General features: G+C 35.6%; 1 protein-coding gene across 1 annotated transcript in view; it reads right to left on the reverse strand.

Annotated features, from left to right (window-relative positions):
• Positions 1-5,474, reverse strand: part of LOC122750520 (fibrillin-2-like) — a 137,203-nt gene extending 131,729 nt beyond the window's left edge. The window contains exon 1 of the mRNA XM_043997270.1: positions 5,311-5,474. Coding sequence (XP_043853205.1) covers positions 5,311-5,474 — 164 coding nt within the window. The remainder of the gene's footprint in view (positions 1-5,310) is intronic.
• Positions 5,475-16,241: the final 10,767 nt, after the last annotated feature.

Genomic DNA, 16,241 nt, shown 5'->3' on the forward strand with positions numbered 1-16,241 from the left:
CAAAAGAAGAGCTTTTACAGTGGAGCGTAGAGTGGGGGGGGGTGGTGAGCAAAACTAGACTCTTACTTTTATCTGAACGGGTTCAAAGAGGGAAGAATATACATACATACTCAATTGGTTATACAAATCTGTCCTGCCAAACAGGGAAGTAGGAAGGAAAGGGCATTAAAAAATGGTAAGATTATAAAAGGAAGGGTAGATTAAGCGAGGATAGACAAAAAAGAAAGAAAAGAATAAATCAAGGAAATTAAAATGGAGACAAATGCACAGTTAGTAACCATAACTGTGAATGTGAACGGAATGAATTCACTCATATAAAAATCAGAAAGCAACTGGAAGAAGCAGAAGCAGTTAGAAGTCGATAGCAGTTATCAGAAACCAGAATCCAACAATATTTTCTTTACAAAAAACAAATTTTAAACTGAAAGACAAAGTTTTAAAAAGGGGAATACACCAGAACTTATTATACTTTAGCTGAAGTAAAAAAGGTAAGGGTAGCAATCATAATCTTAGAAAAAGCAAAAACATGGGGGCAGCTAGGTGGCACAGTGGATAAAGCACTGGCCCTGGATTCAGGAGTACCTGAGTTAAAATCCGGTCTCAGACACTTGACACTTACTAGCTGTGTGACCCTGAGGCAAGTTACTTAACACCCATTGCCCTGCAAAGAAAAGAAAAATAGAAAAAGAAAAAACAAAAATAGGCATGATTAAAATAGATAAGCAGAGAAGCTACGTATTGCTAAAAAGTAAAATAGACAATGAAGTAATAGCAATGCTAAATATATATGCACCAAATGACATAGCACCCAAATTTTTAAAGGAAAAGTTAAATGTATTTTGAGAAGAAATAGACAATAAAACTATACCAGTAGAGGACCTAAACTTTCCCCTCTTAGAGCTAGATAAATATAACCATAAAATAAAAAAGAAAGAAGTTAAAGATATGAATATAATATTAGAAAAGATAAAATAGACCTCTGGAGAAAACTGAATGAGAATAGAAAGGATTGTAGTTTTTTCTCAGCTAAACATGGCAACTTCACAAAAACTGACCATGTATTAAAACATCAAAACCCCACAAACAAATGCAGAAAAGTAGTAATATTAAATGTACTCTTCTTAGAACATAATGTAGTAGTAATTATTTCCAATAAAGGGCCTTGAAAACATAGGTTTAAAACTAATTGGAAAGTAAGTAATCTAATCTTAAAAAATGAATGGGATAAAAACCCCACAAATCTATCAATAATTTCATTAAAAATAATGACAACAATGAGACAATATACCAAATTTGTGGGATATAGCCAAAGGAGTACTTGGGGGGAAATTTATATCTCTAAATATGTACATCAATAAAAGAGAAAAAGCAGATCAATGAATTGGGTAATGGAAATTTTTTAAAAAACTAGAAAAAGAGCAAATTAAAGACCCACAATTACAAACTAAAATAGAAATCCATGAAAATTTTTAAAAAAAAGATTAATAAAATGAAAGCTTAAAATGGTGAACAAAAAATGAAAGTAAGATCTGGTTTTAATGGTGAAAAATAAGATGAATACACCATTATTTAATTTGATTTTTTTAAAAAGAAACCCAAATTACCATTATCAAAAATGAAAAGGGTGACTATACCACCAATGAAGATGAAATTAAATCAATTATTAGGAGTTATTTTGCCCAATCATATGCCAGGAAAACTGACAATCTAAATGAAATGTATGAATATTTACAAAAAGATACACTGTCAAGATTAACAGAAGAAAGGAGGTTGCTAGATGATGCAGTGGATGGAGCACCAACCCTGGAGTTGGGAAAACTTAAATTCAAATCTGGCTTCAGATACTTAATAGCTGTGTAGGCCCGGCAAGTCACTTAAGACTAAATGCCACCCCCCAACACATACGCGCGCACGTGCGTGCGCACACACACATTAACAGAAGAAATTTTGTTCTTTGTTGTTGTTCAGTCACGTCTGACTTCTTGTGACCCCTTTTTGGTTATCTTTATAATGCAAAGATAATGGAATGATTGTCATTTCCTTCTTTAGTTCATTTTACAGATGAGGAAACTGAGGCAAACAGGGTGAAGTGACTTTCGAAGGTCACAAATCTAGTAAGTGTCTGAGGCCAGATTTGAACTTAGGTCTTCTTCACTCCAGGTCTAGAACTTTAACCAAGTCATTATCTGCTCAAACAAGAAAAATTGCCACAATTAACAAAAAAGGAAATAAAAAACTTAAAGAACCCTATCTTAGAAAAAGAAATTAAACAAGCCTTAAATAAACCCCCTAAGGAAAAAACAAACCAAAAAACCAGGATCAGATGAATTTACAAGTGAATTCTACCAAATATTTAAGGAATGATTAAAACAAATATTACATAAATTATTTGGAAAAGGAGTCCTAGCAAATTCCTTTTAAGACACAAATATGCTTTTGATACCTAAACTAGGAATAGCAAAAAGAGAGAAAGAAAACTATAGACCAATTTCTCTAATAAATATTGATGCAAAAATTTATAATTAAAATCCTAGCAAGAAGATTGTAGCAATGATTACATACAATGACCAGGTGAGATTTTTCAAGGAATGCAGGGCTGGTTCTCAATAGATACAGAAAAAGCTTTTGACAAAATGCAATACCTATTTCTATTAAAAACAAGAGAAAGCATAGAAATAAGTGGAATCTTTCTTAAAAGAATAAGTAGTATCTATCTAACCAAAACCCACCATTACCTGTAATCGGGATCTGCTAGAAGCCTTCCCAATAAGATCAGGGGAGAAGCAAGGATTTAAATTATCACTCCTTTTATTAAAGATTATTCTAGAAATTCTAGCTATAACAGTAAGACAAGAAAAAGAAATTGAAGGAATAAAAATAGACAATTAAGAAATAAAATTATCATTCTTTGCAGATATATGATTAGAGAATCCTAGAATGAACATGATGAATTTGTCCATGTTATAATAACAAACCAAAAGAAATTAAGTGAAATTTCAATTTGTACTCAATTCCTAGACTTATGAAACAAGACACTACATAATAGTAATCATATAAACAAAAATGAGTTCTCAAATTAGAATTTTGAGTGTTAAAAAAGTGCATTTTGTTGACTGAAAATTTAGAACTCAAAAGAGTTAATGTTATATGTGTAGATGTGTCATCTAATTAAAAATTGAAGTTCAAAGAGACATACTTTGGAGACTTAACCATGGGAGTTGGCTTGTTATTTGTTAATAGAAATGTAGATTATTTAGAAAATGTTTTTGTTCTTTGTTTTGACAATCTGGATCAATAGCAAAGCTTGTCAGTATAATATCAGGTATAACCAATGTAATAAATCTTGTCTATCTATGATAGATGATTAAAATATAACTAGAGTAGGGATAGAAAACTCAGGTATGAAAATAAGCCTTGGCTTTCTAGAAAATTTCCTCATAGGAAAGCTTCATCTAAGTGAAACCAGACTTTTAAGATAATTCAGCTAAAAACATTTTGATTTCATATCTCATTTGTTAAGTATAAGTGGTTTGAAGAACCTCAACAATCTTGGTGATTATCTCACTTCTCAACTTCATTTTGTATATTGGGATATGCAGAGGTCAAAATCTCAGCTATCCATTTGAAATCATTATGGTTATAAAACTCAGCATCCTGAGTTCAAATCCAATCCCAGACCCATAGTAGCTGTGTGACCTTGGACAAGACACTTAACCTTGTTTGTCTCAGTTTCCTCAATTGTAAAATGAGCTGGAGAAGGAAATGACACACCACTCCAAACTTTGCCAAGAAAACTCCAAAATGGGGTCATGGAGAATCAAATATGACTGAACTATAATATGGTTACTGTTCCTCATTTGAATTTTGAATGAAGAATTGGAGTTCTAAATAGAAATTGTTTTACTACTCATTCAAATGTTAAGTGGAGCCACAACTCAAGAAATATGTTTATTTATTCCCAAGGACAACCAGAAGTATCACACTTTCCTATGATGTTTTAACAATGAATAAGGGGGCAGCTAGGGCCCAGTGGATAAAGCACCGGGCCTGGATTCAGGAGGACTTGAGTTCAAATCCGGCCTCAGACACTTGACACTTACTAGCTGTGTGACCCTGGGCAAGTCACTTAACCCCCATTGCCCTGCAAAAACAAAAACAAAAACAAAAAACAATGAATAAGAAAATTCTAGGAAGTAAGTTTGGGCTAACTATTCCTATGTTGTAAATGCTATAGGGCATTTAAGGACAATACACTGAGTTCCTTCTAGGAGTGTTTTCTATCCAGTTAAGCAATAGGAGTGGAATCTAGAACCACATATATGTGGCCTATAGAAAACAAACATGTACAGTACAATATACGTGAAGACAGCTGTAATTATACATTAACAGTTTTAAATTAACAAGGAGGAAAAGGATGAGGAAAAAAAGCCACAGAACTTGAATTTTTTTTTTTTTGAGGTAGGACTCAATGTATAAGTGGGAAGAGAGCCAAGAATTTCTAAATATGTCCTTTCCTCTTTTTTACCTCTTCCTTACTTTAAAAAATGAATGTTCCTCACTTTCTTTCTTCCTTCTTCTTCTTCTTCTTTTTCTTCTTTTTTTTTTTTGGTGAGGCAATTGGGGTTAAGTGACTTGCCCAGGGTCACACAGCTAGTAAGTGTCAAGTGTCTGAGGCCACATTTGAACTCAAGTCCTCCTGACTCCAGGGCCAGTGCTCTATCCACTGCACCACCTAGCTGCCCCTCATTCCTCACTTTCACTGCAAAATTCACTCTCTCATCAGGTTACTTTCCCTTGTTTGTCTCACAGAGACAAGGTTTATAACTTAAGATGTTTGATGCTGCAAAAGTCTCTATAAATAGGGGATGGGGGTTGGAGTTTGAAAGAACTAGGGTAAGACTCAAGGTTCTTTTAATCTTAAGTGAAAAGATATCTTCTCCAACCTTAACATTGTAATGCCAAGCTTACACACACGAACCAGAGAAAGGAGCGTTTGGTACTTTTTATGCCTGCTGCAATATGCGGACAATAACCTAGCAAGAGACTATCTCAAAGAAACTCACCTAGCATAACTGTGGAATAAGGAAACGTGGAGGATTTCTAAATGAACGACTTTGAGGTTTAGAGAGGACTAATAGGAATAATAGCAATAGTAAAAGAAGGGGAAGGGGTGGGGGCAGGGTCTGAAGAGGAGAACCAGGATAGGATTAAACCAAGCGAAAGTTCAGGTACAAGGTGGGGCCAAGGGACAGAAATATCTGAGGTGGAGTGGTGTCTGCTTACCCACTGAGTAAATCCTGCAGGCTTCACCTGATTCTACTGGCTGTGGCTGCAGCATCCCTGGAAGGAAACACCGCCCCCTGCTCCAATAACTCCAGGGCAGGATGACTGCCCTCAATCCCAGTCACTGAGAGGACCTGTGGAGGTGGCAGCGGTGACTGCTGGCTAACTGCACCCTGCATCCAAGATATCATACAGCCCAACCACACAAAACAAGATTGTAAACAAAAACACTCGCCCCCGACACACACACACACATTCTTAAAACGGAAAGTGCTGAAGCGTCGAAAAAAAACAATGATTACTTTAAAAAATAAAGTATAACGATCACTTGTACTCCAAAGAAAGCCCCAGGGTCGTTTTGCTTGAGATCCCTTCTTTCCACAGGAGCAGTGAATGTGTGACATAGATCTTGTTTGCCCCTCACTCCGCTTCCCTTCATTTTCAGAACAGGCTCCGTGTAACTCATTTAGACGCGTTGACCCCTGGCCAAGTTCCTTTTCCTTGGTTTTGCCTTTCTGAAGGAGAATCACCCCATCTATAAAACCTGAAACAACCACCACCGGAGGAGTGGAAAAAAACAAAAATACTAATTGCTGCAGTAGAATAAAAATTACTAAGCCTAATAAAATTCAGAAAGGTTTAAAAATAAAAAATTAAGAAGTGGACAAGGAGACTCGGCTACTTGGTTTCCTTGCAGTCGAGACTTTTGAAAACAAAACAAAACAATAATAATAACAATAACAAATTATTCCTTGGAGAGGAGGTTGGGGGTGAGGAGTTCAGAATCATCTTCTGATTGTAAAAGGAGCCACAAGTGGAATCAAATTTTCTTAGCTGCACTACTGGGGCAGCTGCTGAGGCGGTGGCATCTGACGAACCCTAAGGCTGTTGTAGCATCCATAAACAAGGCAAGGAGTTGGGTTAGAGAATGAAATGCAGAAGTGCAGGAGGGTATTGAACTAAAGCTTGGGGCGGGGGGGGGGGGAGGAGGAGGACCAAGAGTGCAGCTCGAGCAAGTGGGTCGGGAGGAGCTTGGTGGACTGCGGTGGTTGCGGGAGTGAAAAAAGAAATAATGAAGAGATCGGGGTTGAGGGGGGTGGGGAAGGGGAAAGCGAAGACAGAGGCAGACAGACAGAGAAAGACAGAGAGAAAGGAAGAAATTGGAAGAAGCGGTGGCTAGGAAAGGAAGCCAAAGGAGAACTAAAAGATTTGGCGGAGAAATAGGAACCTGGAAAAGACTGATGCACATCAGTGGGAGGCAAAATGATGAGGGAAAATGAGGGGCGGGAAAGAGATGGTTTGGGGTAGAATAGGAGATTGAAGATATGTCTGGGGATAAGAATAATAGGCGGGAGAAGGTAACTTACTAGTGCACAAAAGACATAGCAAAGGCAGTAAGAAACAGGAGTAATTAGCTTTGCTCAGTTCTCCCTTAGTCCCTTTCGGCTAGCCTACCAGAGTAGAAGCAACTGTCCCAGGAGTATGGATGCGAAGGTTTAGGAGGAATCATAGGAACCCCTTCCTTTTGTCTCGGAGCTTCCTTGTGTCCTGTTTCACAGCTACTCTGCTGTCCCGTGATTGTGGTCCCTTTGCATTGGCGTGTTCTCGATTTTCAGGTTTTTGCACTGGTTGAGGAGATAGGAAGTGGGGGACAGGATGAAGGACCAGGAAAGGATCCTGGCCAAGTTAGGTCCTGCCGTGATATTCCCATCCCCCGCTTCCCTTACCAGTGAGAGGCGTCAGTGAGAACTCATCTTGCAGGATTGAAAACGCCGCCAGGGGGCGGGCCTGGGATTTAGAAGTTCCAAGAAGCCCCTGGAACTATGAGAGGGTGGGGGAAAGGGAGACAGTGTAGTGGGGACTAGAAAGACTGATTACGCATGCGCAAATGAGGGGACTTGTTTGTGTGTCTGTGTGTGGGTATGTGTCTGTGTGTGTTTCCCTGTCCTGGAGAGAGAGACACATAGGCAACTGTGTTTTGAAATTCTTGTCTACTTCAGATAAAAACTGGAGACAACTAGGAACTATGAATACCAAAAGGAGTAAGTGTGAAAGTCATGACTATCCGGAGAATTTAAAGCCCCCAAATCAGCTTTGAGTTATATATGTATGTAGATATAAAATGAAAATGTGTGTTTTGTTTTCTTGACCTGAATTGTTCAGAACAACTCTTTAGGAAGCTGAATTTGCTGTAATTTGTCTTGGACAGGCCGATAGCTGTAAAATACGGGGGCCCTTACTTTTCATTCCTTAAGATGGGAGAATGGACAGTTAATATTTTTTTGGTGAAAAACAATCTTTAAAAATACAAGGAAATTGTGTTGATTAAAATTTGTTCCTCTCTGTTTTTAGCAAAGTGAGTTTAAGTAAAGAAACATTATCTGGGATAAAACAGTACAGTTTTGACAACAAAGTTTCAAAGCAACCCAAGGTTTTTCAGTTCTTTCATTTTATAAGACAGCTGGTGGTACAGTCGAGTTCAAATTCAGCCTCAGACACTTGTTGTGACCTTGGGCAAGTCACTTAACTTCTGATTGTCTCAGTTAACTCTTCTGCAAAATAGGAGTTGTTATGAGGATGGAATGAGATACTAATTATAAAGCTCTTAGCACAGTGCCTGATCCATAGTAAGCAGTATATAAATGTTAGTTACTCCTCCTCCTCCTATTCCTACTACTACTACCACCACCACCACCAGTACTTATTAAAATACCCACATTTAGTAGGCTTTGGCACATAGTAATGATCCTGTACCTTATACTAGATATTTTCCTTTTCTTCTGTCACCAAACATTTCTAAACAACCTGCTTTCCATCCCCTAAACCCAACAATATCTTCTTATTCTTGACCCTGTGGGTCACTATATAGATATAGATCTATCTATCTATCTATCTATCTATCTATCTATCTATCTATCTATCTATCTATCTATCTATCTATCTATCTATCTATCTATCTGCTGTGCATATCCCTCCTGTCTCTGTCTACCACTCTTTAAGTGCTAGAATTTACACACTTCTAGGAAACTTTCTCTAACCTCAAACAATCCATCAAAAAGCAATTACTAAATGTGCCAGGTATTTACTAAGGGTTGGGAATACAAACAAGGGCAAAACAGATTCTTAACCTCAAGGGGCTTACATCCAGAAGAACCTCAAGCATGTTGTGAAGAGCAAATGAAATAAAATGTGGAAAGCACTCTATAAAACTTAAAAAGACATTATTTAAATGTCACCTATAATTCCTTTTTATCTTGTCTGAATATAGATACCCAATATGTCCTATCTGAATTTGTACTTCCTGAGATGTTACTTTGTGTTTTTTTATTTATGTATGCTTTATGTATTCAATTAGATTTAGGACCAGAAAACATGTCTTTTATTTCTTTCCCTTCCTATCTATAATTGAACCCTTGTATTTCTTTTTAAATTAAAAAAAAACAATTTTTGTCGGGCAGTGAGGGTTAAAGTGACTTGCCCAAAGTCACACAGCTAGTAAGTGTCAAGTGTCTGAGGCCGGATTTGAACTCTGGTCCTCCTGAATCCAAGGCCAGTGCTTTATCCACTGTGCTACCTAGCTGCCCCATCAACCCTTGTATTTCAATAAAATAGATATAATAATTGTTATTTTCTGACCATCATGAGAGCTAAGCAGGAAATAATAAAAATGCTTCATTTTTCCTACCTGAGATTCAGTCAATTAAAAAAAAATTGGAACTGCTGAATTGAAGTATAGCCATATTGCAGATGCTGGAAACAATTTTGGGAATTGGAAAAGGAATTATATAACTGTAAATCCATATTAATCTATTAAATATTCTTTTTATTTTGTTTCTTTTTAAAATGTTTTATTCTTTATTTGATATTAATTATACATGTGAAATAAGGCAAAACACATCTCTATATTAACCATGTTGCAAAAATAAAAATAAAAGGCAAGAACCATAAAAAAATGAAAAAAAAAGCATGCTTTAATCTTCACTCAGTTCATCAGTTCTCTCTCTGGATATAGCCCTCATTGCCCCACAGAAAACAAAAAACAAAGAAAGAAAGAAACAGAAAAAGAAATTTAAAAAGCCATCAGTAAGCTCCCTAAGGGAAAAAAGATCACTGATACTAAATAGGTTCAAAAATAAATACTACCAAACACTTAAAAAACAATTCCAATATATGTGAACTATTTTGAAAAATAGGAAGGAGTCCTACCAAATTCCTTTTTTTGGATAATAAACATTTTTATTTAGTTTTGAGTTCCAAGTTGTCTTTTTCCTTTCCTCCCTTCTCTTTTCCCTCCCTAAGGCAATAAGCAATCAGAAATAGGTTATACATGTGCAATTATGTAAAATACAAAATTCCTTTTACAACACAAATATTGTGCTGATACCTAAATCAGGAAGAACAAAAACAGAAAGAAAAAACTCTAGGCCAATTTGCCTAATGAATATTGATGCAAAATTTAAAATAAAACATTATCAAGGAGATTACAGCAATATATTACCAGTATAATACACTATGATCAGGTGAGGTTTATATTAGGAATGCAGGGCTGGTTCAACATTAGGAAAACTATCAATATAATGAACCACATCAATAACAAAACCAACAGAAATCATATGATTATTATTAAAAACCTGGAGACTGTAGGAATAAATGAAGCTCTCCTTAAAATGATAAGTAGTATCTATCTATAACCATCAGCAATCATTATCTGTAATAGGGATAAGCTAGAAGCCTTCCCAATAAGATTGGAGGTGAAACAAAAATGACCATCATCACCACTATTATTCAATATTATACTACAGATGTTAGCTTTAGCAATAATAGAAGAAAAATAAATTGAAGGAATTAGAATAGACAATGAGTAATCAAAGCTTTTGCTCTTTGCAGATGATATGATGGTATACTTAGAGAATCCTAGGGAATCAACTAAAAACTACTTGAAAGAATGAACAACCTTTTCTGATTAATGTGGAGATATGTTTAACATGATTGTAATATATAACCTATATCAAATTGCTTACTGGCCTCAGAAGTGGGGAGGGAAAAGAGGGTGGAGAAAATTTTAGAACTAAAAAAATAGCTTTACGTGTAATTGAGAAAAATAAAAAAAACATTTAAAACAATGAATAACTTTAGCAAAGTTTCAGGATACAAAAAAAAAGCACATAATCATCAACATTTCTATATTATTACTAACAAAGACCAGCAGCAAGAGAAATTCCATTTAAAATAACTATAGACAATTTAAATACTTGCAAGTCTACCTGTCAAGACAAACCCAGGAACTACATGGACACTACTACAAAATATTTTTCACACAAATAAAGTCGTATATAAACAACTGGAAAATATCAATTTCTCATGGATAAGCCAAATTAATATAATAAAAATGGCAATTCTAGCTAAATTAATTTAATTATTCAGTGCCATAGCAATCAAACTACCAAAATATTTTATATCACTACCAAAAAGAATAAGAAAATTCATCTGGTAGAACACAAGGGACTATATCAAGGTAATATAAAGGGAATCAATGAAAAAATGCAAAGGAAGGTGTCCTAGCCATACTAGATCTCAAACTATATTATACAGTAGTTATCATCAAAACTATTTGATACTGGCTTAATATAGTGGTAGATCAGAGAAATAGATTAGGTATGCAAAATACAGCAGTAAATAACTATAGTAATCTACTGTTTGATAAACCCAAAGATTCCATCTTATGGGATAAGAACTCAATATTTGACAAAAACTGATGGGAAAACCAGAAAATAGTAAGGCAGAAATTAGGTATAGAACAACATCTCACATTGTACACCAAGATAAGGTCAAAATGGGTACATGATTTAGACATAAAGAGTGATATGACAAGCAAATAAGGAGAGCAAGGAATAGTTTATCTGTCAAATCTAGGGAGAAGAGAAGAATGTATGACCAAACAAGAGAAAGCATTAAAAATATAAAATGGAATATTTTGATTATACTACATTAAAAAGCTTTTGCATAAACAAAACCAATACAACGAAGATTAGAAGGAAAGCAGAAATATGGGAAATAATTTTTATAGGAAGTATCTAATAAAACCCTCATTTCTCAAAAATATCGAGAACTGATTCAAATCTATATGAATCTAAATTAATCCTCAATTGTCAGGAGGCTATGAACAGGCAGTTTTCTGAAGAACTCAAAACTACCCAGTGATATGAAAAAATGTTCTAAATCATAATTAAAACAACTTTGGGGTACAACCTCATACATATCAGATTGGCTAATATACAGAAAAGGAACATGACAAATGTGGGAGGGAATGTGGAAAAGTTGGGACACTACTGCGCTTTTAGAGCAATTTGGAATTATGCCCAAAGAACAATCAAATTGTGCATACTTTTTGATACTAGCAATACCATTACTTAGGTCTATACCCTAAAGAGAACACAACAAAGGGAAAAGAACCTACTTGTGCAAAAATATTTATAGCAGCTCTTTTTGTGTGGCAAAGGTAATTGATGGGATGCCTATCACAAAATAAATCTCTGCAGGTGACTTGAAACCAGAGAAGTAGGAAAACTAGGAGGAGCTCCCTCCAGAGCTGCCATGAGAACAAAGCCTATTCCAGAATTTCCAAAGGAGATGTTTCCAGGGATCAGATGCATGATAGCTGGGACTCAAGATGAAATATATTGATTATATGGACATTGGGAGTAGTTTACCAGGAACAAGAGGACTTAGTGTTATTTCATATTGATAATCATTATTGTATTACTTTGACTTTTATGTTTCATGGTGTTTATGTTTGCCTGCAAGAGGGATATGTCCAAATTCCTTTTATTTATTGTTTGGGAATCAAGGCCATTCTCCTTACAATTTTTTGGTTAACTGAAAGCCTGTCTTTTTTTTTTAATTAACCACACCTTACCAAAACTTGATTTATATAATAATAATAATAATAATAATAATAATAATACCTATTTGAGAAAGGGAAATTTGAACTTCCTAAAGTTTCCTAAATTTCATTCTATGTTAGCTACCCTAGCTAACTGGTGATATGTAGATCTCTCTTCTCAAATCATTCCATTGTAGACCCTCTAGTTTAATCTGTAACCTGATAATTTACCTATGGAATTCTTAAGAGATATGTGAGTTATAACTGCTTAACTAAATTTGTTGAACTCTCTAGACTAACAGTAAAAAGTAGTCACCAGCTACTTGGGTCTTACCTAACCCTGGAGGGAGTGCTAATCTAGGAAATTCATTCTTCCTAGATATATTCATGTTAGACAGGCAGGTTAACCTATTCAAAGAAGCCATTGTTATAAGGCTTCTGATACCAAAAAGTAAGGGGGGGAAAAGTTAGGAGAGAGGGTGATGAAGGCCAATTTCATAAAGACAGCTGCATTTATATCTCTCAACCTAATTTATCTCTACTTTCTTTGGGATATAAAGCCGATTCCGGAGCAGGGAAGGAAATAGTTTTCATTCTAATCACCCAAAGAAGCAACGCTGGTCACGTGGGCAGCGAACCCTTCCCTTTCCCTCCCTCCCCCACAAGTTTCACCCAGACCTAACCGCGTCCTTAGCAACCAGGCTTAACGCTCGGGAATGGGAAACCCCAGCAGGTGAGCGGAAAAATTATTCAAAAGAAAGATTGCCTGAAACAGACTACCAGCTCCTGGACCTGCCACCGTTATCATTTAGTTTGACAGGCAGTGAGCGGACCAAGGGGCTGGCTCTGATTCTGAGGGGGGCTGGGAGGGGGAGGAGGAGGGGGAGGGCGAGATCTATCCTCCATGTCCACCTTCTGGCTAACTCTTCCCCAACCCCACCGTGTTTCAACACTCTCTGTGGGGAGGGCTGAGATTAGTGCAGGTCCGGGAATAATAGCACAACTCCAGCCAACCCAACCCAGGAGTTAAATTAGGAGCAATATGAAGGCCATTCAAAACTGCGTTCACCTGCAGTGTAAAAGTATTCTTCTGAGGTGGGTCTTTTCGGTGCACAATTGCCTAATTTTACTGATAAAGAAACTGAAGCCTAGAAAGATGAAATGACTTGCTCAGTCACAGAAATAATAGGTAGGTGTGTAAGAACCCAAGCCTTCTAAGTTCAAAACCAGTGTGCTCTTTCATCTTTGAACCAAAACCAGTTGTCAAGTTTTCTCACAGAGGCACACTAACTTCATTCATTCATTTATTCATTCATTTCTTCCTCATTCCTTCGTTTGTTAATTCATTCGTTTATCTCCTTCCTCCCTTCCTTCCACATTAAATGCAATATTGCACTAAGAGCTGGGAGAGAAGCAAAAATAATTTTAAATGTCTTTGTTTATTTCTGTGTTTCTGTGTAATTTTTAAAAATATGCTTTAATGACCCTTTTTTCTTTTTCTTCTCTGTCTCTCTCCCCTCCCTCTGTCTCTCTCTCTTTCCTCTTTTACCCTGTTGTTACCCCATCTCTTTCCTATCATACTCCCTATTGGGAAGAAAAGCAAAACAAAACAAAACAAAAAGCTCAGTAAGAAATATGTATAGTCAAGAACTAATCATAACCAATAGTTAAAAGAAAATTCCACACTGGCCATGTCCCCAAATATATATTTTATTTTGCATCTTTATTCAACACCTCTTCTCCAGAACTGTAATTCATCATTGGTTCTCTGGAATCATATGATTGATCAGAAATCTTAAATTTTTCAAAGTTTTTTTTTTATTCTTTTGTTATTTTATGAATTATTCACCTTTTTCTGCTTAACAAACTTCATCAGTTTGTAAAAGTCTTCCTAGGTTTTTCTAAAATCACCCCTTTCATCATTTCACATAGTATAAAATATTTCATTACATTAACATACTACTATTTGTTAAGCCATTCTGCAATTGATTAGAACTAGTAGTTTCCATTTCTTGATATAACACATGTAATGGGGGTCTGGCACATGGGCAGAGTATATGAACTTGATTAGCTGTTGTCACTTTCCTAAATGAAGAAGCTTGCTTCCAGGACAGTCATAATGACATGAAAGGGAAGTGTCTTAGAAAGAATGTGGATCATTTGCATATATTCTATACTTGGTTTTGTTCCTTTAACCAAGTGGTGAATAGGAAGCAATTTTGATTGGCTAGGAAGGCATTTGAAAGGCTTTAGCGGGCTTCTTCTGTGTCTCTCTTGTCTCAGTTCTTTTGGTTGCTTTCTTCATATTTGTTGTTTCTAGATGTCCAGTAAAAGATCATGCTATTAAAGAGAGAGGCCTTGGGGCCTTCTCTCCCCTGAAGCCACTGTACCCTGAGAAATGGGCCTCTGTCCTTGGCTTCTTTCTTTGTTCTTTTCCATTCTAGATGGAGGACCTAGGGTTTCTGACTTTGGGAAACTTTCAAAAGCTCAGGAGATTGAGCTAAAGGAACCTGAAAGTGCAACTTCAGGGAAGATTTTGCAGCCAGTCCAGCACTGAAATCCCTTACAGAGTAAACACACAGACACAGGCTAGCAGAAGCTGATGCAAGGACTCATCTGCAATCGTGCCACATCAGGATATTAATATTGGTACCAATACTATGTAAGAACTGAGCTAAGTTGAATCTACTCCCTGCCAAAGACCATTGTGATATAGGAGGAAGTTTGGATTTCTTCCTTTAAAAAACTGCCTGTTCATATTTTTTGTTCATTAATCTATTTGGAAATAATTTACATTCTTCTCTTTAATTTCTTAGATATAAGATCTTTTGTGGAGAAATTTCCTGCAAAGATTTTTTCGCCAGTTACCCATTTCCCTTCTTATTGTTGGTTTTATTGATTTTATTTGTCTAAACATTCAATAATTTTGTCATCAAAATTTTTTATTCTCTGTGATCTTCTTTCTCCCTAGTTTGATCATGATTGATTCCCCTATCCATAAAACTGAAACGTAATTTCTTGCTTTCCGTAATTTGTTTCTGATGTCACCTCTTAGACTAATATATTCATATAGCGCTTATGTAGGTTTACACATTGAGAAGTTAGTCTATGCCCAATTTCTTCCAAGACTCCTTTCGAGTTTTCCCAGCAGTTTTGACAAATAGTATGTTCTTACTTGTATAGTTGAAATCTTTGGGTTTATCACAATATGCTACTATGTTCATTGGCTTCTGGATGGTTCTCTTTTAAAGAAGACCCAAATAATTATGATTACAGCTTTGTAGTATAGTTTGAGATCTTGTACCACTATGCCCCACTTCCTTCCTACTTAAAAAAAAATCCCCTTTAGATTCTTGACCATTTTTTTCACAAATGAATTTCTTTGGTGGTTTGATTTAGACTGACACTGAATAAGTAAATTTATTTAAGCAGCATTGTCATTTTTATATAATTAATATTTCTCTAAATATTTAGGTCTGTGTTTGTGTAAAGTGTTTTGTTTATAGTATGTCTTGGTGGATAGAGGCCCAAATATTTTATATACTCTGCAGGTATTTTGAATCTACTTTCTCTTCTTGCTAGATTTTATTGGTAATATACAGAAAGGATTTATTTTATATTATTTTATTTCATATCTTGCTACTTTTTTTGAAGTTATTGTTTCAATTAATTTTAGCTGATTTTTGAGTTCTGTAGATAGACTATAACGTATGAAAAAAGTGAATATTTCATTTCCTCTTTGACTGTGTTAATTCCCTCTACTTCTTTTTCTTGTCTTACAGCTATAGAAAGCATTTCTAGTATTATATTAAATAGTAGTGGGGATAATGGACATCCTAGGTTTACCTCTGATTTTACTGGAAAGGTCTCTAGCCTTTATTATGTATAATATCACTTTGGTTTTAAATATGTGCTATTTTCCACATTAATGAAATGTCTAATTTATTGTACTTTGCTGTGTTTGTTAACAAAAATAATATCATATTTTATTGATATAAATTTATTTATATAATCATGCTTTTTATTACTTTTTTATTATTATAAACTATTATATTTAGTTTTCATTATGCTGAAC

This window comes from Dromiciops gliroides, chromosome 1 (assembly GCF_019393635.1).
Source record: "Dromiciops gliroides isolate mDroGli1 chromosome 1, mDroGli1.pri, whole genome shotgun sequence".
Taxonomy (NCBI): Eukaryota; Metazoa; Chordata; class Mammalia; order Microbiotheria; family Microbiotheriidae; genus Dromiciops; species Dromiciops gliroides.